The 26,333-nt window shown below is 45.4% G+C and overlaps 1 protein-coding gene across 1 annotated transcript in view; it reads right to left on the reverse strand.

The window, feature by feature from the left end:
• The window catches only part of SNX25 (sorting nexin 25), a 143,702-nt gene extending 118,404 nt beyond the window's left edge, over positions 1-25,298 (reverse strand). Inside the window, 1 exon segment of the mRNA XM_010377950.2 lies at positions 24,619-25,298. Coding sequence (XP_010376252.2) covers positions 24,619-25,044 — 426 coding nt within the window. The 5' untranslated portion in view covers positions 25,045-25,298.
• Between the last annotated feature and the right edge of the window lie 1,035 nt (positions 25,299-26,333).

Genomic DNA, 26,333 nt, shown 5'->3' on the forward strand with positions numbered 1-26,333 from the left:
TTGAAGCACAAATTATGCATAGGTGAACTGGAAAAATCCCTTTTCAGCCTCTTTGGCCAGCCCTAAACCATGTCCCTTGAAAGAACAGGTCCTCTGAGTAGGGCACCTCCAGAAGGAGAACTGAGTAATGAACAAGAGAGGCCATGTGAAGGCACAGGTCAGGGCCTTCTATCCCCGAGGGGTACTTAGTAAGACCAACACAGCTTCCAAAAGCCTACATCTGTATCCTGATTTTACCTCACATGAACATAGAGGAAGATGAATGGCAGATTAGATCAGAAGCTTCTGTAGCTCATTACACCATGTATCAAAGTATGTTTTGTGTCCAGGCCAAAGGCCAACCATGCCTACATGCATCAAATATATAATTCAGGTTCCGTTTATACTTCCATAATGAAAGACAATTATGTGTTAAGATAGATCCAGAGACTACATCCTATGAAGGGATATGAAACCCTTAGATCTTTTCTCTGAACAAATACGAAATTAAAATGTGCTTCCTACTGGGGCATAATCCGCTTCTTATTACTATGACAAAAGCATATTCCATCACATTAGAGTGGCAAAAGCACTCAGCTAAGACCCAGAACAAATGAGGCTGTAGTTGCTTCTTCCCCATTAACTTGCCGGGCTATAATGAACATGTCCACCTCTGAGAGTCACGTCAGTGTAAAATACTAATGCCTGCGCTATTTAAATTAATGAATTATTATGCATTTGAAAAAGGATAATATGCACGTAAAAGTGCTTTAACAATTACAAAGCAGTTCACAGATACAGGTTACTATTATGGCTCCAAAAGTCATAGTCTAAACTTTTTAACAATGTTAATTACCTTTCTGAAAAATGATTATAGTTATATTACATGGGATTGATGTTATGACCTCTCATGCTGTTATAGTTTACTTTCATGGCAAATTCCTTTCGTAATGTGTCCTGCTGATTAACCTGCTTTCTAAAAGAAAAATAAGTATTAACACAAAGGCAAAATCTTTATTAACTGATCAATAGAAGTAGATTTTGAGGTCGGTTAATAACACTTAGGTTGTTTTTGGGCCCGGTAGCTCACGCCTGTAATCCCAGCACTTTGGGAGGCCAAGGCAGGCAGATTACGAGGTCAGGAGATGGAGACCATCCTGGCTAACATGGTGAAACCCCATCTCTACTAAAAATACAAAAAAATTAGCCAGGCATGGTGGCGGGCTGAGGCAGGAGAATGGTGTGAACCCGGGAGGCGGAGCTTGCAGTGAGCTGAGATCACGCCACTGCACTCCAGCCTGGGCAACAGAGCCAGACTCAGTCTAAAAATAATAGTAATAATAATAATAATAATACTTAAGTTGTTTTTCCATTCAATTGGAAGAATTAGATTCATGGGGAGAAAAAAGAGCTTTATCTCTAATTTCTAAGATTCAAATCTGAAGATCTTTACAAAACACACTCCATTTGATTACAAGAGAAATTTAAGTATATTTCAAATCAGACAAACACTTGAAAATTGAAATCAGAATATGTACTTGAAAATACACAGGCAGATAGCGGTTTGACTAAATTGATAAGTAGAGAACGAATAGAGGCTAGAAAAAATGAATGAAGAAAAGCAGGCCGGGCGCGGTGGCTCAAGCCTGTAATCCCAGCACTTCGGGAGGCCGAGACGGGCGGATCACGAGGTCAGGAGATCGAGACCATCCTGGCTAACACGGTGAAACCCCGTCTCTACTAAAAAGACAAAAAACTAGCCGGGCGAGGTGGCGGCGCCTGTAGTCCCAGCTACTCGGGAGGCTGAGGCAGGAGAATGGCGTGAACCCGGGAAGCGGAGCTTGCAGTGAGCTGAGAGCCGGCCACTGCACTCCAGCCTTGGTGGCAGAGCAAGACTCCGTCTCAAAAAAAAAAAAAAAAAAAAAGAAAAGCAAACTGGCTTAGAAAAAGGTAACTGAAAATCCTGACAATAATTTTTGCATTCCTAAGTTTGTACGATAAAAAAAATTCTGTAACTATTTTATCACTGGCTTCTATTGTAATTTTGAGTTCATAAGGGAAATCATAGGTTTCTATGATATGAATCATGTTTCCATCAATTTAATTAATCATCTAACATTTACTAAGGATTCACTCTGTGTGCCTGGCACTTAGCTGGGTACTGGAGAGGGAACGGTAAACAAATTATGTTCTCCGTACTCACAGGGCTTCATTTATTCTTTTTTTTTTTTTTTTTTTTCCAAAGTCTCACTCTGTCACTGGAGTGCAATGGCGCGATCTCGGCTCACTGCAACCTCTGCCTCCCAGGTTCAAGTGATTCTCCTGCCTCAGCCTCCCGAGTAGCTGGGACTACAGGCATGTACCACCCTGCCCAGCTAATTTTTTATTTTTAGTAGAGACGGGGTTTCACCACGTTGGCCAGGCAGGTCTCGAACTCCTGACCTCAGGTGATCCACCCGCCTCAGCCTCCCAAAGTGCTGGCATTACAGGTGTGAGCCACCACCACCAGCCTTGGCTTTATTTTTGATGGAAACTCATAATCGGGTAGCTCATGAGCCATACCACCATGGAAGGCTGGGCTTAGGAATTCCAATATTCTTCCTGTTCTGGCATGCTCTCTCCATTTCATTTTCTAGCCCAGGTCACAAAAGAAAAATTACTTAAGTATACAATCAATCTAAGAGAATTTTGAAGTTCATACATATTGAAGTATATCGCAAAAACAATTCTCATGTCATTGTAGTTCTCACTGATAGCACTGAACATAAATGATGAAGGAGCCAGAATAGCTGCCCCTGCTTTGAAGCTGTCCTGTAACTCAACAACTGGATGAGTCATATTGAATTGCTTTTTTCACAGAGGTCTTTAGTCATGAAAGCAATCACCGTTTTGTACTCCATTACTGTCCTGGAATACCATAATTCCATTATCTTAGTTAATTTGTTAACTATGAGGAAACATTTTAAGTGGTCCATTTTCGAGACATGATAATCTAAGTACTGGTATTCAGCCTGTGGACATGACAAACTGCACGGCTCATGCACCTAGAAAGTCATGATAAGCAAATGGGATGTAGAGGAGGGGTCAGCCCATAAAAGGGAAGAAAATTTCATTATTGGGAAATTGAAACTTAAGCGAGGAAGGGGATGGGGTATAACCTTATAAGGCGGATAATAAAACTCAGGCGACGTCCGGGAAGATTGTAACCCCATAGTACTTGATCAATGAGGAACTGGGGAGGGGACTTGCATGCTAAGAGATAAATTACCTGGCCGGGCGTGGTGGCTCAAGCCTGTAATCCCAGCACTTTGGGAGGCCGAGACGGGCGGATCACGAGGTCAGGAGATCGAGACCATCCTGGCTAACATGGTGAAACCCCGTCTCTACTAAAAAATACAAAAAACTAGCCGGGCGAGGTGGCGGGCGCCTGTAGTCCCAGCTACTCGGGAGGCTGAGGCAGGAGAATGGCGTGAACCCGGGAGGCGGAGCTTGCAGTGAGCTGAGATCCGGCCACTGCACTCCAGCCCAGGCGACAGAGCGAGATTCTGTCTCAAAAAAAAAAAAAAAAAAAAAAAAAAAAAAAAAAAAGAGAGATAAATTACCTGCTGAAACTGCCCCAGGTGTGCCTGCCTACCAGACACCCCATCTCGCAAGACCACCATTAAAAGTCTCACTTCTGCTGTTCTTCGTGTCTCTGGGTCCATTCTTTGGGTTTAGATGGGTGAGTGTGTTTTTCACATTAACTAGCTTTTAAATAAAAACTGGTGATAAAATACTTAGAAAAAAATATTACATTGGTAATTTGATTCACTGGGACCTTGACTTCCATAGTTCCTTTGAAGTGAAAAGTTGGACCCCACACCCAGCAGCCCAGATAGCATAAATGTATCATATTAAGATGTGGAATGAATTACTGCCATAAAAGACTAGCTGCATAAAGACAAAAATACAATGCAATTAAATCTACTCAAAGAGGCAGACTTTTATATCCCTTTTAATTGATGACTAAAAAGTTCTTCACTGCAGTCCAGATCTAGATCACACAAATTGCTTCTTCTGCTTCTATCTAAAATAAATGTGTTGACATTCAAAGAATAAATTCTGCTTTTTTTTTTGGAAGATGGAGTCCTGCTCTGTCATCCAGGCTGGAGTGAGTGGCACCATCTCAGCTCACTGCAACCTCCACCTCCCGGGTTCCCGCCATTCTCCCACCTCAGCCTCCCAAGTAGCTGGGATTACAGGCGCCCACCACCATGCCCGGCTAATTTTTTGTATTTTTAGTGGAGATGGGGTTTCGCAATGTTGGCCAGGTTGGTCTTGAACTCCTGACCTCAAGTGATCCGCCTGCTTCACCCTCCCAAAGTGCTGGGATTACATGTATGAGCCATTGCATCTGGCCAATCCTGCTCTTAAAAAATAAACAAGTTATTGGCCAGGCGTGGTGCCTCACACCTGTAATCCCAGCACTTTGGGTGGCCCACGCGGGCAGATCACAAGGTCAGGAGATCCAGACCATCCTGGTTAACATGGTGAAACCCCGTCTCTACTAAAAATACAAAAAAATTAGCCAGGCGTGGTGGTGGGCACCTGTAGTCCCAGCTACTCGGGAGGCTGAGGCAGGAGAATGGCATGAACCCAGGAGGCAGAGCTTGCAGTGAGCCGAGATTGCACCACTGCACTCCAGCCTGGTGACAGAGCGAGACTCTGTCTCCAAAAAAAAAAAAGAAACATGTTATTAAGACAGGCCTTTGTGCAACAGCCATTCCACTAAGTAGAGAGGACTGAGCAATGCAGCCTTGTGCACGTGGATACATAACCATGCTAATATTAGATGTGACTTAGTTTTCTTGGGCCTTGTTGACATCAGGAAGCCCCTATCTGTAACTTGAAAACATTCTACATCAGTTTTCCTCAAGAATCACTTGGGGAATTTGTTCAAATGCAGATTTTTAGACACTATTCCCTTACATTCTTAATTCACAAAGTTTAGGATATGTCTTTAGAGTAAGTATAGTATTTTTAACAACATTTCCTAAATTATTTCTGTAACCCTCAGACCACATTTTAGGAAACACTGCTAACTGGTCCTGATGATGAAAATTATGATCCCTGGGCCAGGCACGGTGGCTCATGCTTGTAATCCCAGCACTTTGGGAGGCTGAGGCAGGTGGATCACCCGAGGTCGGGAGTTCAAGACCAGCCTGATCAACATGGAGAAACCCCATCTCTACTAAAAAAAAAAAAATACAAAATTAGCCAGGTGTGGTGGTGCCTGCCTGTAATACCAGCTACCTGGGAGGCTGAGGCAGGAGAATCGCTTGAACCCGGGAGGTGGAGATTGTGGTGAGCCGAGATTGCGCCATTGCCCTCCAGCCTAGGCAACAAGAGCAAAACTCTGTTTCCGAAAAAAAAAAAAAAAATTACAATCCCTGAAAAAAACAGAAGTGTTTAATTATTAGGAAAATCAGAAAGGTTTGTTTTAATGTAGAGTCATTCATAACTTGGACTTTAGGTTAACTAAAATGATAATTATAATATTTCATTTGTATGTTCATAAAGAGGCAGTATGAACTTTCTCTACAGAATTTTATTTCACAATGATAGTAACAAGCCATTAATCACTTTAAAAGGCAAGGAAAATCAGTTAAATGCATGAGAGGTAGTTTTAAATACAGTGCTTAGGCCAGGCACAGTGGCTCACGCCAATAATCCCAGCATTTTGGGAGGCTAAAGTGCACCCATGACTTGAGCCAGGAATTCAAAGCCCAGCCTGGGCAACACGGCGAAACCTCATCTCTACCAAAAAATTTAAAACCTGGCCAGGCGCGGTGGCATGTGCCTGCAGTCCCAGCTCCTCAGGAGGCTGAGGTGGGAGGATCACCTGAGCCCAGGAAGTTGAGGCTGCAGCGAGCCATAATTGCGTCACTGCACTCCAGCCTGGGTGACAGGAGTGAGACCCTGTCTCTAATAAATAAAAATATAAAAATAAATAAATATCGTGCTTGAATAAAAAATCATTTATTTTCCTGGAATGATCTACACTGTGTACAGGCAATAAATAAACCCATTCTTGGAAATTTAACATGGTTAAAACATACTCCTCTAAAGAAGAAACAGTTTTCCTTCCCAATACCTGACTTGTGTGCCATGTAGTCAGTAAAACTGTGCCTGAGCACAGTCACAAGAGAATGGCCTGAATGACACTGGTACACCCAGAGACAGCCGTGGGCAAAATAATCAACAGATGGCAACCCCCATTCTCCCCACCCTCAGCCTCCTCATCCCTCTGATTTAATAATGGATAATGCAATCTTCCTTCAACATTTCACCAGAGACCTTCTGGGGGCAATTCCTTTAGTCAAAGAGAAAAAAGACAACAGACATAGAACATCCACCCACGCTGCAACTGGACCTCCTCACCTCCAGCAACCCTCATCCCCACTCCCCGGCACTCGCCCATTCTCATGGCCACATGGAAGACTTTTGCATGACAGCAGGTAGGAGGCCTCACAGGCCTCCGACCCTTCTGTGTTCTCCAACCTCTCAGCTTCCTCCCGGCCTCGGCTCCTCCCTTGGCTTGATGAGGCCTGGGGGGCTCTCATTAAACATTCTTGTGCCCTAACCCTCCGTCACACCAAGCCCACAGACATCTCCACTGCTTCACTCCAGGAGTTTGTTAGCGTTCCACCTACAAAAGTTTCACAACCACACGGCAGGCGTCGCTAGTCTTTCACGGCCTCCAACTTCACATCTTGGCCCTTAACTCCTCAGCACTCAGCTCACGTACCTTTGCGATGCTGCTTCTTCTCCCTGATGCGACAGCAAAGCACAGAGAACAAGAGGGCTGGCTCTCCTGTCAAAGAAAGCCTGGCACCATCCTAGCAAGCTCTGCCACCTTCGGCTAGTCACCCCACCTCTCTAAACCTGCTTCCTGACCCATACGATGGGAATAGCAGAAACTTTCTCATAGGATAACTGTGAGGGTTCAATGAGAATATAAAGTGTCTAGTGAACTGCTTGGTACACACTAAGGGCTCAATAAATGATTCTGCTGTTATTCTTTCCAATGATGTTTTTTTCCAAACCCTTTACCGCCTCTCTTAAAATTACCCTGTACGGGCACAGGCTCACACCTGTAATTGTGGCACTCTGGGAGGCTGAAGCAGGAGGACTGCTTGAGGTCAAGAGGTAAAGGCTGCAATGAGCTACAATCTTCCTCTACACTCTAGCCTGGGCTACAGAGCAAGATGCTGTCTAAAATAAAATTAAATTAAAATTAAAAAATTATCCTCTACATATATCATAGTTCTCACTATCAGTAATTAATTTTGTCTCCCACTTGCCAAAATATTTGAGACTATCCAGTTTGAAATACCTTAATTCCCTGCCAATCTCCACGAAGTTCTCTCCATGTGCCCCCATTTTTATCTCCTACTAAAGTCGAATCTCCCCACCTATGCTCTGATCCTGCCCCCTGGGCATGGCTCCATCAATTGCCATCTATCTCTGAGATGTTTAGGCCCTTCCTCTCTACTTTTCCATCTTTCCCTTAACCTAAAAATGTGCTTAAATGTCTCTCCCTGACAACAACAAAAATCCCATAACACACACTCCACTCTAGGTACCACTTTCTCTTCTGGCTTTCTCAGCCAGGCTTCTACAGAGCATAGGCCGCACACTGTGAACCTCTCCACTCCCACCCCCAAACCACACTGGCATGGACCTCCAAAGGCCCCCCAGTTGCCAAGTCCAGGGCACACCCTCGGTCCTCCCTCTGGACCTCTCTGCCCCACCGGACACTGTTGGCCATCTGCTCCCGCTTGCTCTCTGAGTTTCTCTCTCCATCTCACAGCCTCTAAATGCTCTCTCTCTCCACGGTGGGCTGCTCCTCCCTTGCCTACGCTTGGACTCGCTGCTTCTCAGCCATCCTACTGCCCCGGGCAGTCTCATTCCCTGTAGTCTGTCAGGTACACACTGACCACCAACAAATCGACCTGCTTAACCCTGATCTCTCCTGCAAACTGCACAGCTGCAGACCTAACCACCAGCTGGACGGATCCATAGGCATCTCAAAATCTACATGGCCAAAATGTACCACATCCTTAGATCCCACCTTCCCAAACCTACACAAAGGGCACCTGTACCCATTCAGCCTCCAAGCCAGAAACCTGGAATGACCTAGATCTCTCCCTCTCCTGCCCGCAATAAATGCATGCTTACCGAGCAGAAATGAAGAGCATGATGAAGCCGCCTGGGTGGAAGGGCAATTGATTCGGACCTTCAACAACAAGTGGAGCTGAACCTACAAAAATGCAGGCAAAGGCCTTCCCGGGTGTACACACACCCGCCCAACGGTAAACTCGGGAACAGCAAGCAGTTTGGCTTGAAGAAGAGGAATACGAGTGAAGGCTACAAAGGCAGGGCAGCCCTGTCATGAAGACCTTGACACGAGGCCGAGTGTTGTGGACCCACAACCTCCCTCCTCTCTAAGTGAGTGGCCTAGCTCTACACAATGACATCAGGGAAATAAAACAAAAAAGATAAATGACTGGCCTTGGTCCATCACAGAAATCCTGCCCCCCATGCCAACAACAGGTAAGAAACGGGCACCTGCCCAAACCTGGCCAGTAAGATGTGAGGGGAACACTGCCAGGAGCATTTCTAAGCACATTTTCCTTGTTCCAAAAAGGGACTCTCTTCCTCTGGGTAGCATCCTGCGTGGCCGTGGTGCCTAAAACTGATATAGTCACCGGGCCAACAGCCCGCGAACTCTTCCAACTCACAGGGCTAAGAAACACAGAGAAATGGTCCTGGAGGCTCCACATGGAGCCTGCGCTAGCCCTGAGCTTGTCCTCTCTCTGGACTGTGTATTCTTTCTTAAGAGAATACATCTTCTTGTTGTTTAAAAATAAAAGGAAGGAGATACAGGGATCAGTCATGTTTAGAGAACATTGGATCAAAAAGCTAAACAGATTTCTTTATAGCAGGATTTCTTACAATGTTAATTTAATAACACACATTGTAAAACTTTAAGAATTTAGTTTTTCCAAGGCCCAGTGCGGTGGCTCATGCCTGTAATCCCAGCACTTTGGGAGGCCAAGGTAGGAGGATCACTTGAGCCCAGGAGTTCAAGACCAGCCTGGGCAACATAGTGAGACCTTGTCTCTACAAAAAATTTAAAAATTAGCTGGGTGTGGTGGCACATGCCTATAATCCTATCTACTCGGGAGGCTGAGGTGGGAGGACTGCTTTAGTCCAGGAGGTCAAGGCTACAGTGAGCTATAATTGTGCCACTGCACCCCAGCCTGGGCAACACAGTGAGACCCTGTCTCAAACAAACAACAAAAAAAATTTTAGTTTTTTCAGATTTATTTGACCAGCAAACTAGCCTCCCGTGCTTCCTCTTCTTTGTTTTTGCAGTGTACCTAAAAGCATCTCCCAGAACTAAGTGTTAATGAATCATAGTTTGGGAAACACTGATTTTTACCAGAAGAGACTAAAATGTATATGCCTGGCTGTTATAATGCAGTGATGACACAGTAATATAGGCACAGAAAAAGTGATCGCAGAATCCAAAAGGCACCACTGCCATTCTACTAGGTTCTCACTCAAAATGCCAGATGGGTTTCATGCTATGTGCCAACTGCGTGAATTTTTAGTGGCTGCCTGGAATGCTATATTGAGAGGGATTCTGCAGTCACATCCTGGTGCCTTACTTGATTAGTAAAGATTCTCATGAGCACAGAAGGGACAGCTATGACATCATTCAAGTTCATTCTGAGACCTCTGAAGTGACATTAAGTCCTAAGCAGATCCCAGAATCATCCCAAAGCTTCCCAAGTCATTTTAATTCTGAATCAGGCCAGACTAATTTTTAATAATTAAAAAGGCAATAAAGTGGTTAAGTGTGTAGACTCCAGAGTTAATAGAGAGAGACATGGGTTTAACTCAGTTCTTTCACTGATTATGTAGCCTGGGCACATCATTTAACCTCACTAAACCTCAGTTTTCCCATCCGCAAAATGAGAATAACAGTCCCTACCTCCCATGATAGATGAAAGAATTAAACTGGGTAATGTAATGCAGTGAATACATTTGCAAACAGCCAGTGCAAGAGATGTTAAGTTTAGCTCTACCAATTACTAAGGCATTCACTTCATGACGTTCACATTATATAACTCCTGTAATACATGTGTTTGTCCACTGTATTCATAGTCATAGATTATGGTGAAATAAGTCAAACTGGGGCCACAGGAATGATTTCGCTGAACCCATTAACAATGCCAACATATGCCTTGCTAAGCAAATGACATAGAGGATTAGAAAGCACAGTTTAAAGTGAGTGTCACTGGCCTTTAAGAAGACATAGACATACTGGCCGGGAGCGGTGGCTCACGCCTATAATCCCAGCTCTTTGGGAGGCCAAGGCGGGCGGATCACGAGGTCAGGAGATAGAGATCATACTGGTTAACACGGTGAAACACGGTGAAACCCCGTCTCTACTAAAAATACAAAAATTAGCCGGGCGTGTGGCGGGCATCTGTAGTCCCAGCTACTTGGGAGGCTGAGGCAGGAGAATGGCGTGAACCCGGGAGGCGGAGCTTGCAGTGAGGCAAGATCGCACCACTGCACTCCAGCCTGGGCGACAGAGCAAGACTCCGTCTCAAAAAAAAAAAAGAAAAAAAAAAAAGACATAGAATATACAAATCTAACTACTAGGTGATTGTTTTCTGCAATACACAGATTTCATATGTATTTTTTTCAGATCCTTCCATAGAGGAAGTCAAGAGACAATGACCAGTCCAACAGCAACAAGCCTCCCTGACACTCAGAACGAGTTATTAAAATGCCATTTACCACTTTAAAAAAACAAACAGGGCTCATCTTGGAGAAACAGTTTATTCCAGGTATAAGCAGAAGACATTCAGAATGAGCCTGAAACATTTTGTGATACCACATAGCAAGAAAACACTCAAAGACCCCAAGGGTTATGTCCAAAGGATGCAAGAGTCAACTAACAAGGGCTCCCACTGGCCAAAGATGGGATAATATAGGCTTCAAAAAAAAATTAACCACAACTTATTGAAACGCATCAAATATGGTCAAATCCACGAATTCATTTTATATATATATATAATATGGAGAGAGAGAGAGAGAGAGAGAGAGAGAGAGAGAGAGAGAGAGAGAGAGAGACGGAGTTTTGCTCTTGTTGCCCAGGATGGAGTGCAGTGGTGTGATCTCAGCTCACGACAACCTCCGCCTCCCGGGTTCAAGCAATTGTCCTACCTCAGCCTCCCGAGTAGCTGGGATTACAGGCATCCGCCACCACACCCAACTAATTTTTTGTATTTCTAGTAGAGACGGGTTTCACCATGTCGCACAGGCTGGTCTCCAACTCCTAACCTCAGTGACCCACCCGCCTCAGCCTCCCAAAGTGCTGGGATTACAGGCGTGAGCCACCACGCCCAGCAGAATTCATAATAATACTTTTTGAAAACACACAAGTGGGGGAATTGGTCACCTTCAGAGGATAAGGAACTAACTCACTGTGGAAACTGGTAAAGTGAAGAATCAAGATTTCATCCAGCTTTTCCACTGAACTGCACCTTTATGTAACCAAAGAGTAGACAAGGGGCAAGAAACAATACTCTTAGTCTAAAAGTATTTAAGTCAGTAACTGAAAAATGACAAAATACCACCATCTTGTCACTCCTAATAAATCAATGGATCTAGGTATTGAGTGTCAATAGCTACTAATATCACAAAAGGAAAGAGAACCAGATCCAACATGACTTCTAATAAAAGAGCACACCACTAGCTAAAGTCTCGCCAAAGGAATCAAACAGGAGTTTGAGCAGGCCTCTGGACCCACTGTCAATTTGCAGGACACAGAGCACACAGAGGAGCACGTTGAACTGCATCACTGACGTGCAATCAGCAAAATCCAGACACAGGACACTCTACAGGACAAATCCTCTAGGTTCTTCAGTAGATAAACTAAAGAAAATAAAAGGATAGAAGGGAAACTTTTTTTTTTAAGAGACAAGACTAAACTATTATGTCCACTGATGCACACTGGAGTGATAAAACTATAACGACATGCAAGGAAGTGATTCCTATACAGTCAAGATGAGGTTGCTAAGGTGGGAGAGAAGGTGCTGACATTGGGGTGGAGATACAAAGGGGTGTATCTCTAGGGCATTCTCTCTATAATAATCCATCCATCTATACATTTGTTTGGTGGGATTTTCTGAATCTGCATTTTTTATTTTATAATAAAAAGGTCTGTAAAAAATAAGTGTAAAAGCTACCACTTAACATCTTCCATATCCAAAGCAGGATATTCTTTATTTTACAAATGCTATCACATTGTTCCAAAGAACCTTTGAAAAGTATTTACTATATCCTTTTTTCAGATGAAGAGACCTCTCTTAAGCAAGCTGCCCACTGTCACAGTTATTAGGGGAGAGCCCAGATTCAAATCCAGACCAATGACAAACTCCAAATCCATTCTCTTCATGCCTATGCTTTACTGATTCCCAGTTATTCATTCTTTTAAATATGTATTGCTTACCTACTAAATCATCCAACTAGGTGCCTTAAAGACACAGAGGGAAGTTTCCACCTTCATATGGAGTTCAATAACTAATGAAAAGGAAACACCAGGAGCCATCCGAATGAGTATAAAATTACAACTGTGACAACTACCGTGAAGGAGCGGTATACGGCACTATATTCCCACCGTGAAGGAGGGGTATATGGCACTATATTCCTACCGTGAAAGAGTGGTATATATCTACTGTGAAGGAGTGGTATATGGTGCTATATACCTACCATGAAGAAGGGGTATATGTCTCTATATACCTACCGTGAAGGAGGGGTATACGGCGCTATATACCTACTGTGAAGGAGGGGTATACGGCACTATATTCCTACCATGAAGGAGCAGTATATGGGCGCTATATACCTATGGTGAAGGAGGGGTATACGGCGCTATATTCCTACCACTGAAGGAGCAGTATATGGGCGCTATATACCTATGGTGAAGGAGGGGTATACGGCGCTATATACCTACCATGAATGAGGGGTATACAGCACTATATACCTACCGTGAAGGAGCAGTATATGGGCGCTATATTCCTACTGTGAAGGAGTAGTATATGGGTGCTATATACCTATGGTGAAGGAGCGGTATATGTCACTATATTCCTACCGTGAAGGAGGGGTATATGGCACTATACACCTACGGTGAAGGAGTGGTATATGGCGCTATATACCTACCGTGAAGGAGGGGTATACGGCGCTATATACCTACCGTGAAGGAGGGGTATATGGCGCTATATACCTACCGTGAAGGAGGGGTATACGGCGCTATATACCTACCGTGAAGGAGGGGTATATGGCGCTATATACCTACCGTGAAGGAGGGGTATATGGCGCTATACACCTACCGTGAAGGAGGGGTATATGGCGCTATATACCTACCATGAAGAAGGGGTATATGATGCTACATACCTACCATGAAGGAGGAGTATATGGTGCTATATACCCACAGTGAAGGAGAGGCATTATGGCGCTATAAGAATATGTAAGTTGAAAAATAGGAAAAGCTTCCCTGCAAAACTGATGACTGAGGTCTAAAGGAAGAGAAGTTAACTAAGCAAAGGGGACAGCGGAGTGCTCAAGGCAGGGGAAACAATATATAAAGTCCCTACAGACAGAAAAAGCTGGGCCCTATGAGGACTGAGGGTGGAGCATGATGAGTGAGGGTAATGATGACTGGAGGTTAGGCTAGAAAGCTAGGAAGAACAGTAAGTTACTGAAAGTTTTAAACAAACATGTTGCTAAAGAGGAATTTGATTAGGCTTGCATTTTTAAAAGAATCAATGGAAGGGGGAACCAACATGGAGGGAGAGACCAATGGAAAGGCTGTTACAGTTATCTAGGTGGGACATGATGGTAGCTGAGACTAAGCAGGAAAGACTGAAAGAAGTGGATGAATGCAAGATACTCAAGAGATAAGGGCAGGCACCCCTGTAATCCAACATTCTGAGAGGCCAAGGCAGGAGGATGGCTTGAGTCCAGGAGTTTGAGACCTACGTGGGCAACATAGAGACCCCATCTCTAGAAAAAACTTTTTTAATTAGCGTGGGTCAGGCACAGTGGCTCACACCTTTAATCCCAGCACTTTCAGAGGCCAAAGCAGATGAACGGCTTGAGCTCAGGAGCTCAAGACCAGCCTGGGCAACATGGTGAAACCCGTCTCTACAAAAAATACAAAAACTAGTCAAGGGTGGTGGCACGCACCCTTAGACAGGAAGCCAAGATCATGCCATTGCACTCCAGCCTGGGCAACAGAGCCAGATCCTGTCTCAGAAAAATAAAAATAAAAAAAATTAGCTGGGTGTGGTGGCACCCACCTGTAGTCCCAGCTATTGGGGGGGTGAGGCATGGAGGATCACAAGAGCCCAGGAGGCCAATGCTGTAGTGAGCCATGACTGTGCCACTGCACTCCAGCCTGGGCAACAGAGTGACACCCTGTCTCAAAAATAAATGAATAAAAAAATAAAATTAACAAAAGAGGTAAAAGGACAGGACTTGACGGAGTGCCTATGGGGTATGAGAAGGAGATGTCAAGAAGGACTCAGTTAAGCTGGGTGCGGTGGCTCACACCTGTAATCCCAGCACTTTGGGAGACCGAGGCGGGCAGATCACGAGGTCAGGAGATCGAGACCATCCTGGGTAACATGGTGAAACCCCGTCTCTACTAAAAATATAAAAATTTAGCCAGGCGTGGTGGTGGGTGTCTGTAATCCCAGCTACTCGGGAGGCTGAGGCAGGAGAATTGCTTGAACCTGGCAGGCAGAAGTTGCAGTGAGCCGAGATCGCGCCACTGCACTCCAGCCTAGGCGACAGAACGAGACTCCGTCTCAAAAAAAAAAGGACTCAGTTCTGGGACCTGACTTTCGGGGGTATTATTCACTGACACAGGAACAAGAGGAACAGAGACAGACATTGGTCATGAGATGTCATGGACTCAAGCTTTGGGTACCACTGGGACTGCCAGGTGGAAATGTCAAGTTAAGCAGTTGAATAAATAAGTCTGAGGCCCAAAGCTAGATCTGAAACTCAGGAATAAATCTCTTAAGTCCTCAACGTAGACAGGGATGATTATTGTAGGAGGCCAAAGTTGAGACTGCCCTAAAGAGAAGAAATGGGAAAAAAAATCAGAAAAAAAAAAAAAAGATTAACAACTCTGCTTCAGGAAAAACTCATGGAAATTTCTGGAACAGTTAAGATGTAAATTTCATGTATAACAAATTGGCAGCCTGCAAGCAGCCCTCAGGTATATATTTTCATGAGTTGATTTACATAAGAGGAAGAGGCCTTGTGGGAGGTGGCTTATGTGTAGGGACTCAAGGTTGGGGACTAGAGAAGGCCCTGGCTTGATCCCAGCAGTCGGTCTGAGCCAGATGGAGAGAAGCCACAAGAAAAAAGAAGACGCTGTCTTCAGAGGAGATGCAAGGAGGGGCATAAGTTCCTTAGCTTCCATAAGAAGAAAACATTTTTTTTTTAGACAGAGTCTTGCTCTGTCGGCCCAGGCTGGATGGAGTGCAGTGGCACGATCTTGGCTCACTGCAACCTCCTGCCTCCAGGATTCAAGTGATTCTCCTGCCTCAGCCTCCTGAGTAGCTGGTACTACAGGCACGTGGTTACCACGCCCGGCTAATATTTTGTATTTTTAGTAGAGACAGGGTTTCACCCTGTTAGCCAGGATGGTCCTAATCTTCTGACCTTGTGATCTGCCCACCTCGGCCTCCCAAAGTGCTGGGATTACAGGTGTGAGCCACCATGCCTGGCCCAAAAACATTTTTTAAAAACATGCCTGAGTGAGAGAAACAGGGCTAGCCTCCCAGCTTCTATAAAGCATACACGGGGCCTTGGCTTAGATAAACCCCGAAGGACAGACCAAGCCCCTCCAGACACGCAGCTCTGGAGGACTGAGACAGTAGTACCCTGGCAGGGAACATCTTTCTCACAGACTGGCAGTGGCGCCAGAGCACAGGGACCTCTCTCCAGTGCTTTGCAGGCAACCAAGAATGGAAGAATGTAAGTTGAAATTATCCCCAAATACATGGGACACTGTCTGTGGCTCCCAGAAACGCTGATGCGGTGGTAGAGCAAGGACGTAGGAGTACTGCAAGAGGATGAGGTTCTGTATGAGATCAGAACCTCATTAAAAAAACTTTAAAATTGTTTAATTTATGTAAACTCACCCATATATATAGGTGGGTGAGAACTACAGAAATTCAGGTTACTTTAGAAATGAGTATTTGTAAAATATTTATCTAATTTTCCAAGAGATATATTCCACACTAAAATAGAAAGTCTATTAAATAGATCCTAGTAGCCTAATAAACAAGTTTATGTGTGTTATCCTAAAGATGCACAATCCCTTGCTCCCCTCTTTGCTTCAAAAGCATTTTACTTGGAGTTAAACCATATTCATTTTTCTTTACATCCAGCTTGTGGCTACTCATACCGAGAAACCGTGGGCTGACAAACACCAGGACTGGCAAGTGCTTAGAGCAGCTGCTCAGTGCTGGCTGGCTGCAGGGGCAAAGCAGGCACACCTCACACACCTAGCTGCCTTCTCCCAAAGCAGCACCTGGGCTGAGAGGCCCACCAACATACATGCAAACCTGCTGGGATTTCTGGAAAGTTCCACCATACTTACAAAAACTACAGAAGCAGGCCAGGAGTGGATGGCTCATGCCTGTAATCCCAGCACTTTCTGTGGCCGAGGGGCACGGATTGCCTGAGGTCAGGAGTTCGAGACCAGTCTGGCCAACATGGCAAAACCCTGCCTCTACTAAAAATACAAAAATTAGCTGGGCGTGATGGCGGGCGCCTGTAGTGCCAGCTACTTGGGAGGCTGAAGCAGGAGAATCACTTGAACCCGGGAGGCGGAGGTTGCAGTGAGCCAAGAATGCGCCACTGCACTCCAGCGTGGGTGACAGAGCCAGACTCCGTCTCAAAACACTATAGAAGCACACACTCCTAGACTAAAGCAGGGTGTGACTTAGACCTAAATCCTCAGGTTATCCAGGAGAGCCCCTGCGAAGGGCTGCCTACCTACCTGTCATCCCCATTCAACCAAACAACCTAGGTGGGATAGGTGACCTACAGCTGTGAAGGATAAAAATACAGGTTCTGAGTTTGAAATTTTTTCTTTCAAAAGTACAGCTGCAATGTTAAAACTGCTGGCAAAGTGGTATGCAATTATTTCAATACTAACAGCCTTCCACAGACACTGTTCATTTTCTGTGTCCTGAACCCTTGGCACCAAACTTGCTGCGTCACCTTTCTAGCACAACCATGTGTACCATTCTGACTATAAAGAATTCTACATTTTAAGGAATCTAGGGCACTTCCCATCCCTCAAATGATATGGTTGGGAAACGAAGCCTAAGATATTTTTAGGAAGGCAACAGTCAATTACCATGACCAATGTGACATAGTATGCTTCAAAAACAAAAGCAGCTTAAGACTCAGGAGTGCGAAATAAATCCCCTGGGAATGGCAGAATTAAGAAGGCTCCAAGTAGAATATTCAACTTGGGAGACGTTCCTAGGATACATCTGCTATTATATACTGTGGGATCCTTTGGTTTGGGGTTGAATTTATTGTTTAAAAGAAATGTTAGGGCCCTCCTGAGAATATTCTTGAACCTATCTGTAATGATAACTAACGAAAATTGTATCAAAGTCTCACTCATTCCTGAAGGTACTGCCTGCTGTCTCCATTCACACAGCTTCATTAACTCTCACTTTTCATCATTGCAGCTACACAGTATTTCTCTCTCTCTCTCTTTTTTTTTCAAGACAGAGTCTCACTCTATCACCCAGGCTGGAGGGCAGTGGTGTGATCTTGGCTCACTGCAACCATCATCTCCCGGGTTCAAACAATTCTCCTGCCTTGGCCTCCCAAAGTGCTGGGATTACACGCATGAGCCACCGCACTCGGCCCAGTATTTCTCCTTTTAAGTCCATTCCAATCACATATCCATTCAACGTTTCAAAGCACAGCTCTGATGCTATCACTCCTGGGCTCAGAAAATGCCAATAGTCACCACGCCTGAAGACTAAAATTCAGTTCCATTCCCCGGCATTCCCACGGCCTGGCCAACACTACCTTTCCATTCCCAGCTCCCATGAGTCATCTCATATACTCACTGGTAACTCAAATCACAAACGGCACATGTACTCTGGACCCATTTTGTTGTTTTCTAAAAATTAGAAGAACACATATTGCTTCCTTTAGACGATTTTGCTAAATTCAAATACAAACTTGTTGGCCGGGTGAGGTGGCTCACGCCTGTAATCCCGGCACTTTGAGAAGCCGAGGCGGGTAGATCACCTGAAGTCAGTAGTTCAAGACCAGCCTGGCTAACATGGTGAAACCCCATCTCTACCAAAAACTACAAAAATTAGCCGGGTATAGTGGCGGGTGCCTATAATCCCAGCGACTCCGAAGGCTGAGGCAGGAGAATCGCTTGAACCCAGGAGGCAGAAGTTGCAGTGAGCCAAGGCCGTGCCACTGCACTCCAGCCTGGGCAACAAGAGTGACACTCCATCTCAAAACAAACAAACAAACAAACAAATACACATTTTTGTCATTTCCTAGGTATACTTGATTAGCACTGTTTTCTGTCCCCGGCTTAATCATATATTGTACCTTCACACTTTGAAGTTATCACTATTCATATACAACTTTATCTTATGCTGACTAATCTTAATAGTTCCATCACGACAGATGATACAGAAAATAATTTTCCTTTATGTGTAATCACTGTTCACATACCAAGATTATATGTATCAAAAACTTCTCCTTTTGAATACATGTGTGTATGTGCCTATATGTGTGTCAAATATATCTGGAATAAACACAAACTATTAATAGTGGCTGCCTACAGGGAAGATGTTTTTTCACTGTATACCTTTCTGCATGCTTTTTTAAAATCATATGATTGTGCAACCTATGGAAAAAATTAAATTAAAAAATACTGAATTTAAGTCACGTGAGGTGACTCACATCTGTAATCCCAGCACTTTGGGAGGCCAAGATGGGTAGATCACTTGAGCTCAGAAGTTCGAGACCAGCCTGGGCAACACAGCGAAACCCATCTCTACCGAAGATACAAAAATTAGCTGGGTGTGGTGGTACACACCTGTGGTCCCAGCTACTCAGGAAGCTGAGGCGAGAGGTGGGAGGATGGCTTGAGCCGGGGAGGAGGAGGTCGCAGTGAGCCAAGATGGCACCGCTGCCCTCCAATCTGGGCAAAAGAGCCAGATCCTGTATGAATTTAAATGAAAAATATTTAATGTAAATGAAAATGAAAAATTTTCATTTTTAATTTACATGAAATTTAATGAAATGCAATTTAATGAAATGAAATGAATTTAAATGAAAAAAATGAATTTAATGTAAAACAACGCTTATACCACAGACAGGATTTAAAGTTTTCAAAAAGCCACCTTCCTCAAAAGCATTTTTCTCAGTGGCTGCCATGACTTAAACTCCCCAGTTAAAATACAAAAGAACATTCTGAAGACAGTAAATACATTACATGCCATTATCCATAATCAAATGACTGAGGATTAGTTTATCACATTAGCATAATAAAGGAAAAAGCCACAAAGAGGCTGCACGTAGTCTCCCTGATTCCTGTTTCTTTTCCTTTTCCCCTCGAGTAACTAAATGAGTTTGTTTTACTCAAAGAACATTTGTATTAGTAAAAGAACTCATTTAGGAATCCTCGTTGTCTGACCCAGTCGAACTGGACCAGTAGATTGCTGTGTGAATGTGTTTACTGTCTGTCTCTACAAACATCTGGTCTCGCATCCAGTCCTCCCTGTGGGTTGAATCTACTGGGCTGGAGAAGGCAGGGAAGGGAATACTCTTGTGCATCTTGGAATCCTCCCCAACACCCAAAACAGTGCCATGTGCTTACAGAAAGCATTATTCCAGCTCTTAACGCCACCTATTGCAAAGCTCTGATCCTTCTCTAGGAAACTGTGGTGGAAATTTCAGACCTAAAAATGTCAGTTGGATACTTAAAATTGTTCGTATAAAAATCCATCTATTGAGCACACACTTTGTGTCTGACACTGGCACTCAGCAACTAACTAGACAACAAAATTACCTCACAAGGTCAGAATATGAGGTAGGTGGCAGACATTCAGTAAATGCTTATTAATTCGATTTGATGAACTTGTTAAACTACTTTCTGGCTAAACTTTTAAGTCTTTCATTAATGCTTTCTTCACATGGCAGTGGCCTTTAGTTTCCAATATTCTACTAAGCACTCAACTTTTTATTCTTATTTTTTTAAGGTACAAGGTCTCACTCTATAACCCAGGCTGGAATATGGCGGTGTGATCATGGCTCACTGCAGCCTCAAACTCGTGGGCTCAAGCGATCCTCCCGCCTCAGCCTCCCAAGTAGCTGGGGACTGCAGATGTGCACCACCACTCCTGGCTAATTTTTTTTCTTTGTCATTTTTTTTGGTAGAGATGGAGTTTTTCTATGTTGACCAGGCTGATCTCCAACTCTTGGCATCAAACATTCCTCCCATTTTGGTCTCCCAAGGCACTGGGATTAAAGGTGTGTGTCACCATACCCAGCACACCCAACTTCTGTGGACTTCTTGTATCAGCCCTCCAATCCTCATTAGCAACTGCCTATTTATTTTTGAGCTCAGGGGACATAAAGAAAGAAGTCTCTAAGGGCTGGGCATGCTGGCAGATAGATGAACTTGCCCTACAGGGAGAGTCTGCTAAAGGGGAGGTAACAGGCTATATTTGCATTTCTAAAGGGGAAGTGGGGAACTGGGGGAAAAAGAAGAGAGAGAAAAATAATTAAACCATCTCTTAGGAAAGCGGGGGTACTCGGTTAAACTATGGTCAGGTCACTGCACTGCAGCCTGAGCAATAGAGCGAGACCTTGTCTTAAAAAAAAAAAAATGATCTAATAAACCACAGAGTAAAAGAGAAAAATCTGCATTAGACTACACGACAGAAAAACTGACAAAGTTACTCTCTTTTACCTTCTTACCATCAAAACCTAAGAAATGGTGTCCTCTTTTCCATTATGAGAAGATATACTTCGAACTGCTGATCTTGTGATGATAATAAGTTTTTCTAAACTGTGGATTCATTCTTGCCCTATTTCTCTTGCTGTTGTTTTGGTTGGATCAATTGCTGAGGTCAAGTAACTGTGGCTAGTAAACATGAGGTTCAGACCCAGGTGAGTTAACTGGCCTGGCAGAAAATCAAACAACCTTGGACACGGGACACCACACTGCGACAACCCATACAACAAAGCTGGACTCACAACTGTCAACACCAAGAGCAGGCTGGCCCTAGAGCATCCCAGTTCCACGCTGCTCACCTGTAACAAAAGTCCAAGTTTTTCTAAACTGGGGTCCAAATACCATCTGTCAAGACTTTAGCATCAACCTTCTTGACCTTCATAAAAGCTTCTGTGCTATCTGAAGGTACCACGGAAGTCTGGGATGAAATTTCTGAGATGAAAATTATTTTTAGAACTTTAATCAACAGTTATTCTCATCCAAGTAAATCAAAATCCATGCACATAGGAGATGCTCAATAGATACAAGATCAATTGGGAGGGAAAAGCACTAAGTTAGTGACCACGAATGGACGTAACTTTCGTCATCATCATCAGCGAACACTTCCTGAGCTCCTACTAGGTACAAGCGATAACAAAAGGTGTCAATTACAGGTCCTAAGCCCAGGCAGTTTACAATTGATAACTGCTACCCTATGAAGTATACAGAAGCATTTGAAAACCTCTAGACATAAAAACACCCTTTCCCTTTTCAGTGAGGCTTCCCTAGTTACCTATGTTTAACAGTGTATGCATTTTTTTCCTCTACCAAAAGAAGTCAAGAAGAAAAAACAAGGGAAGGAAGGGATACATAGCTAGAAGGACTGATCCCAGTGTCTGATATGTATAGCTCACACTAGCAGAACTCAAAATATGTAAGAATAAATGAGGATTCTCTTCTTCACGCTGAATCCAAATTTGTATAGTAGTCACCGTTATTCTAAGGAGCTCCATTTGGTTCACTGCTAAACAGCCTCCCCCTCCACATATGTTAGCTGACCTGTGTGGTCCAGCTCCCACAGCACTGACTGTAGATATTTTATACTACACCACATGCTTCTGCTTCCCACTCTTCCATTCATAAAGAATAGAACATTTAAAAAGCACACACAGCCAGGCACGGTGGCTCATGCCTATAATTCTAGCCCTTTGGGAGGCTGAGGCAGGAGGATCACTTGAAGACCCTGTCTCTACAAAAAATTAGCTGGGCATGGTGGCTTGCGCGGCAGAGCAGACCCTGTCTCAAAGCAAAAAAAAAAAAAAAAAAAAAAGCACACACAAATTACACAAATTATTGGAAATACAGCACTAGAGGCTTGAGTAAACAGTACCAGTACTATAAAGAAAGTAGAATTTCATGTGAATGACATGTATTTCAGTTCTAAGCAACATATAACTTAGAATGTAATTTCCTAATGCACTTAAATTTTTTTTTTTTTTTTTTAAAGAGACAGGGTTAGGCCAGGCACAGTGGCTATTGCCTGTAATCCTAACACTTTCAGAGGCTGAGGAGGGAGGATCATTTGAGCTCAGGAGTTCAAGACCAGCCTAGGCAACATAGTGAACCTGTGCCCGGCCCCTAACGCACTTAATTTCTTATTTAAGGCTATTTTAGGAATTCAAGGACAAAAATAATTACCAATATTCCTTTTCCTTATATTATACTTCACCTCTTCTATCACCTGAAATCTTCAGGTGGTGTTCATGAGAGATTTATACACGCTGCTTCATTTTCTCTGTCACCTTTAAAATACTCTTTTCTCCAACTCCTCTACTAAACAATCTTTCTAGATGATAATCCACTTTTTACCTACCCAGAGGTGCCAGTGAGCTGGGAGATCTGGGGGAATGCATTTTCCAGGAAACAGATTGCTAACCCACAACAGGAGGCTTTCAATGCCCTGGGAGATGGACTGTAATACCAGGACTTTTATCTTGACCTAACCTTCTAAAAAACTTCCTTCCCCCGCCTACTAGTCCCTCTTGTCTCTTCACTCTTAATCACTGTTTGTTTCAGAAGCATTTATCACTATCCCACAGTATTTACTTATTGCCTGCTCCCCCATAAGATCTCCGGAGAGCAGGGTATTTACATGTCTTGTTGATTCAACCTCAGCTTCCAAAACAGTACCTGGCTCACACAAGAAGCTCAATAAATATTTACTGAATCAATTATAACATCTTACAATACCCAAGAATTAAGTCATATTTTATTGATCAACAAATCAACTAGCAAAATCTTACTTGTCATTGTAGAAAAAAAGCGAGAGGAGAGACACATCTGCTCCCCAACTCCTGCTAAATGAGATATGAAAAACGGATGGCTAAGTGGAGATTTTGTAAAAGAAACAAACGTTACTAATTTTTGAGACCACTTCTAAAAACAGGAGATGCCTGTTCCTTAACATACTGCCTTGTTTATCAGCCTACTGAGTGAAATGTCTGTTACCTACTACAGCCTTCCGCCATTATCTCAGTGCTGCATTCTGAACTAACACGTTGAGAGTAGTTTGGTGAAGTGTGATGCTTTCTTTTAAAATAAAGGAGTGAGCAGGTCATGCGATGAGCAAATACAAACGCTGGGGACAATGATCATTAACAAATATTCTTACGAAGTTGAGCCACTGCCATTTCTCTTACCCCAAAGCGCTTGGGCAATTTCAGTAGAATGATGGTATCATTCTGTCGAGCAGTGAATTTTTAAGCTGGGATAGAATAAATTCCCTTTAAAGGGTTATGAGGAATGTGAAAGAAAGATAGGGCAGTGGGTTTGGCAACTGAGGATGAGAAGCGCTCGTTTAAAATACTGTGCTTTCCTACATTCCCTAGCCCCAGCCCTAATGTCCCACAGCACGCTGAGGATGGCTTTCCTTTCGGTGCAAACCAGTGATTTCTGGCATCCCTCTTCCAAATCACAGAAGCCAGCCGGGACTGCACTACTCCAATACTTATCAGCATGGTGGAAGGCAGGATGGGGTGGTGGGAAGGGTATGCGGGCTTGAGGGGTGAGGTGCTGGGCCAGTGACCGAAGCAAGTTTCCTCATCAGCAAACGGTCATAAAGTTGCCTCCCACCGAGAACGGCCAGAAGAACCAAGTGGATGGCCAGGACCGCGCGCAGAGCCTGCGCGTAGCGAACGCTGTGATTGCCTTCTTACCCTCCCACGGCAAGCGACACGGAAGGTCTGGGGAGACCGTCAGGGGTGTGACTGAGGATGGTTGTCGAGTGACCACAGAGCCTAGTAAATAACGCGCATCTCCTCCAGCATCGCGGAGCGCGAGCCCGGAGCCCGCCGCACGCTGGGCGCCGGGGAACGCTCACGTCCACCGCCGGGGCCGCAGCCCAGCCCCATGGCTCCGGGCTTCCCGCTTCGAGAAGGGCACGCCGCGGCCCCTCGGGGCGCGGGCGCTGGCACCGGAAGCCAGGTGGCCAAGAGTCGAGTACTTACCCAAGGCGGGCGGCGGGCGGCTGAGGTCGCGGCCAGCCGGCTCCAGGCGGCGGCGAAGTCGGGCGGCGGGGCGCGCGGGCTCCGGCAGACTAGGGCGAACAGGGTCCCCAGCAGGAAGGCGGCCGCAGCGCAGCTCAGGTACAGGCTGAGCCTGAGCAGGACGGAGCTCAGCCCCGCGGCCCCCGCAGCCTCCCCACCGCCGGGCCCCAGGAAGGAGAGGGCCACGGCGGCGAGTGCGGCCACCGCCACTGGCCCCCAGCAGCTCCGGCCGCCCGGGCCCCCCGCCGCCGCCGCTGCCGCCTCCGCGTCCCGCGGGGACTCCGGCCGCCGCTCGTCCCTGAAGCCCGGGGCAGGACGGCCGCCGGCGCCTGCGGCCCGCGCGGGGCTGAGGCCAGCGCCGCCACTGTCGGTCGCATCGGGGTGCATGCTGCTTCCTGGGCCGCTAAGGACAGGCACATCTCCTGCCCCGCGGTCCCCCGCCGGCGCTCCGGAGGCAGGGGGAGCCCGCGCTCATGCCTCGCCCGCGGTCCACCGAGGGAGCGGCCCCCGCAGACGCCGCTGGGCCCTTCTCGGCGACCCCTCAGCGCCGCCACCAGGCGCTGGGCCCGTAGCTGCCGGGCCGGGCGCAGCCAGGGAGCCCCACTGTGTTGTGACTGAAGCCCGGCCAGCCTGACGCGGGCGGGGCGGGGCCGCCCTTAAGTGCGTGTCGGGCGGGGCCCGGAGCCACCGCGGCCGCTGAGTGACAGCCAGGAGGCGCCCACCCATAGCGCGGGGGCGGGGTCCGGGACGGGGCCCCACGGGGAGGGGGCGCGACCCAGCGCGGCGCACACCGCTCTTTCCCACGCTCCCCTCTGCCTCCACAGGATGCCGTCTGTTCGTGGAAAATTTTGCTGCAGGTGTCAGCGGCGCTGGTAATTCCCCAGCTCAGGTGATCCCGTAATTCTCCCTCTCCGCTCATCACTGACAGTAACCTCTTCTCTTTGCTTGCAGCCTGCAACATTTCTTCCTGGTTTTCACTCGCTATTTAAACAGGCTGCTGTTCCCGAGCCTGCCTATCACAGTTTCTAACGACCTTCCCTTTCCCACCCTGCCGCCTTAAGCAAGGAATCAGACACGTGCGGTGGAGTAAGTGAAGCCTGCAATTCCTAGCTATGGAAAGGTCCAAAGAAGTCTGCCTGGTGTAACAGGGTGCAGGTAGCTGCCCATAATCACTTTGGCTCCAATTCTGTTCCCCCCCCCCCCAACTATTCAGTACAAATGTTATCAGCCACGCAAAAGAACATGGTCCAAACAATTTTTAGAGTATATATTTGCCTTTTCTTCTGTCATAGCCAGTAATATACAGGTAACGCTTGCTAAGTAGGTGCCAATATGCTACTTAAACACTGGCAATTACTGCTAAGACTAATAGAGTAGCAGATGTAGCTTTTACTTTTAGTATTAATTGGTATTCATGGGTATTTCATTCATTCTTTTTTCTTTTTTTGAGACGGAGTCTCTGTTGCCCAGGCTGGAGTGCAGTGGGGCGATCTCTGCTCACTACAATCTCCACCTCCCGTGTTCAAGTCATTCTCCTGGCTCAGCCTCCCGAGTAGCTGGGACTACAGGCGTCCACCACCACACCCAGCTAATTTTTGTATTTTCAGTAGAGACAGGGTTTCACTATGTTGGCCAGGATGGTCTCGATCTCCTGACCTCATAATCTGCCCACATCG

This window comes from Rhinopithecus roxellana, chromosome 2 (genome assembly GCF_007565055.1).
Source record: "Rhinopithecus roxellana isolate Shanxi Qingling chromosome 2, ASM756505v1, whole genome shotgun sequence".
Lineage (NCBI taxonomy): Eukaryota > Metazoa > Chordata > Mammalia > Primates > Cercopithecidae > Rhinopithecus > Rhinopithecus roxellana.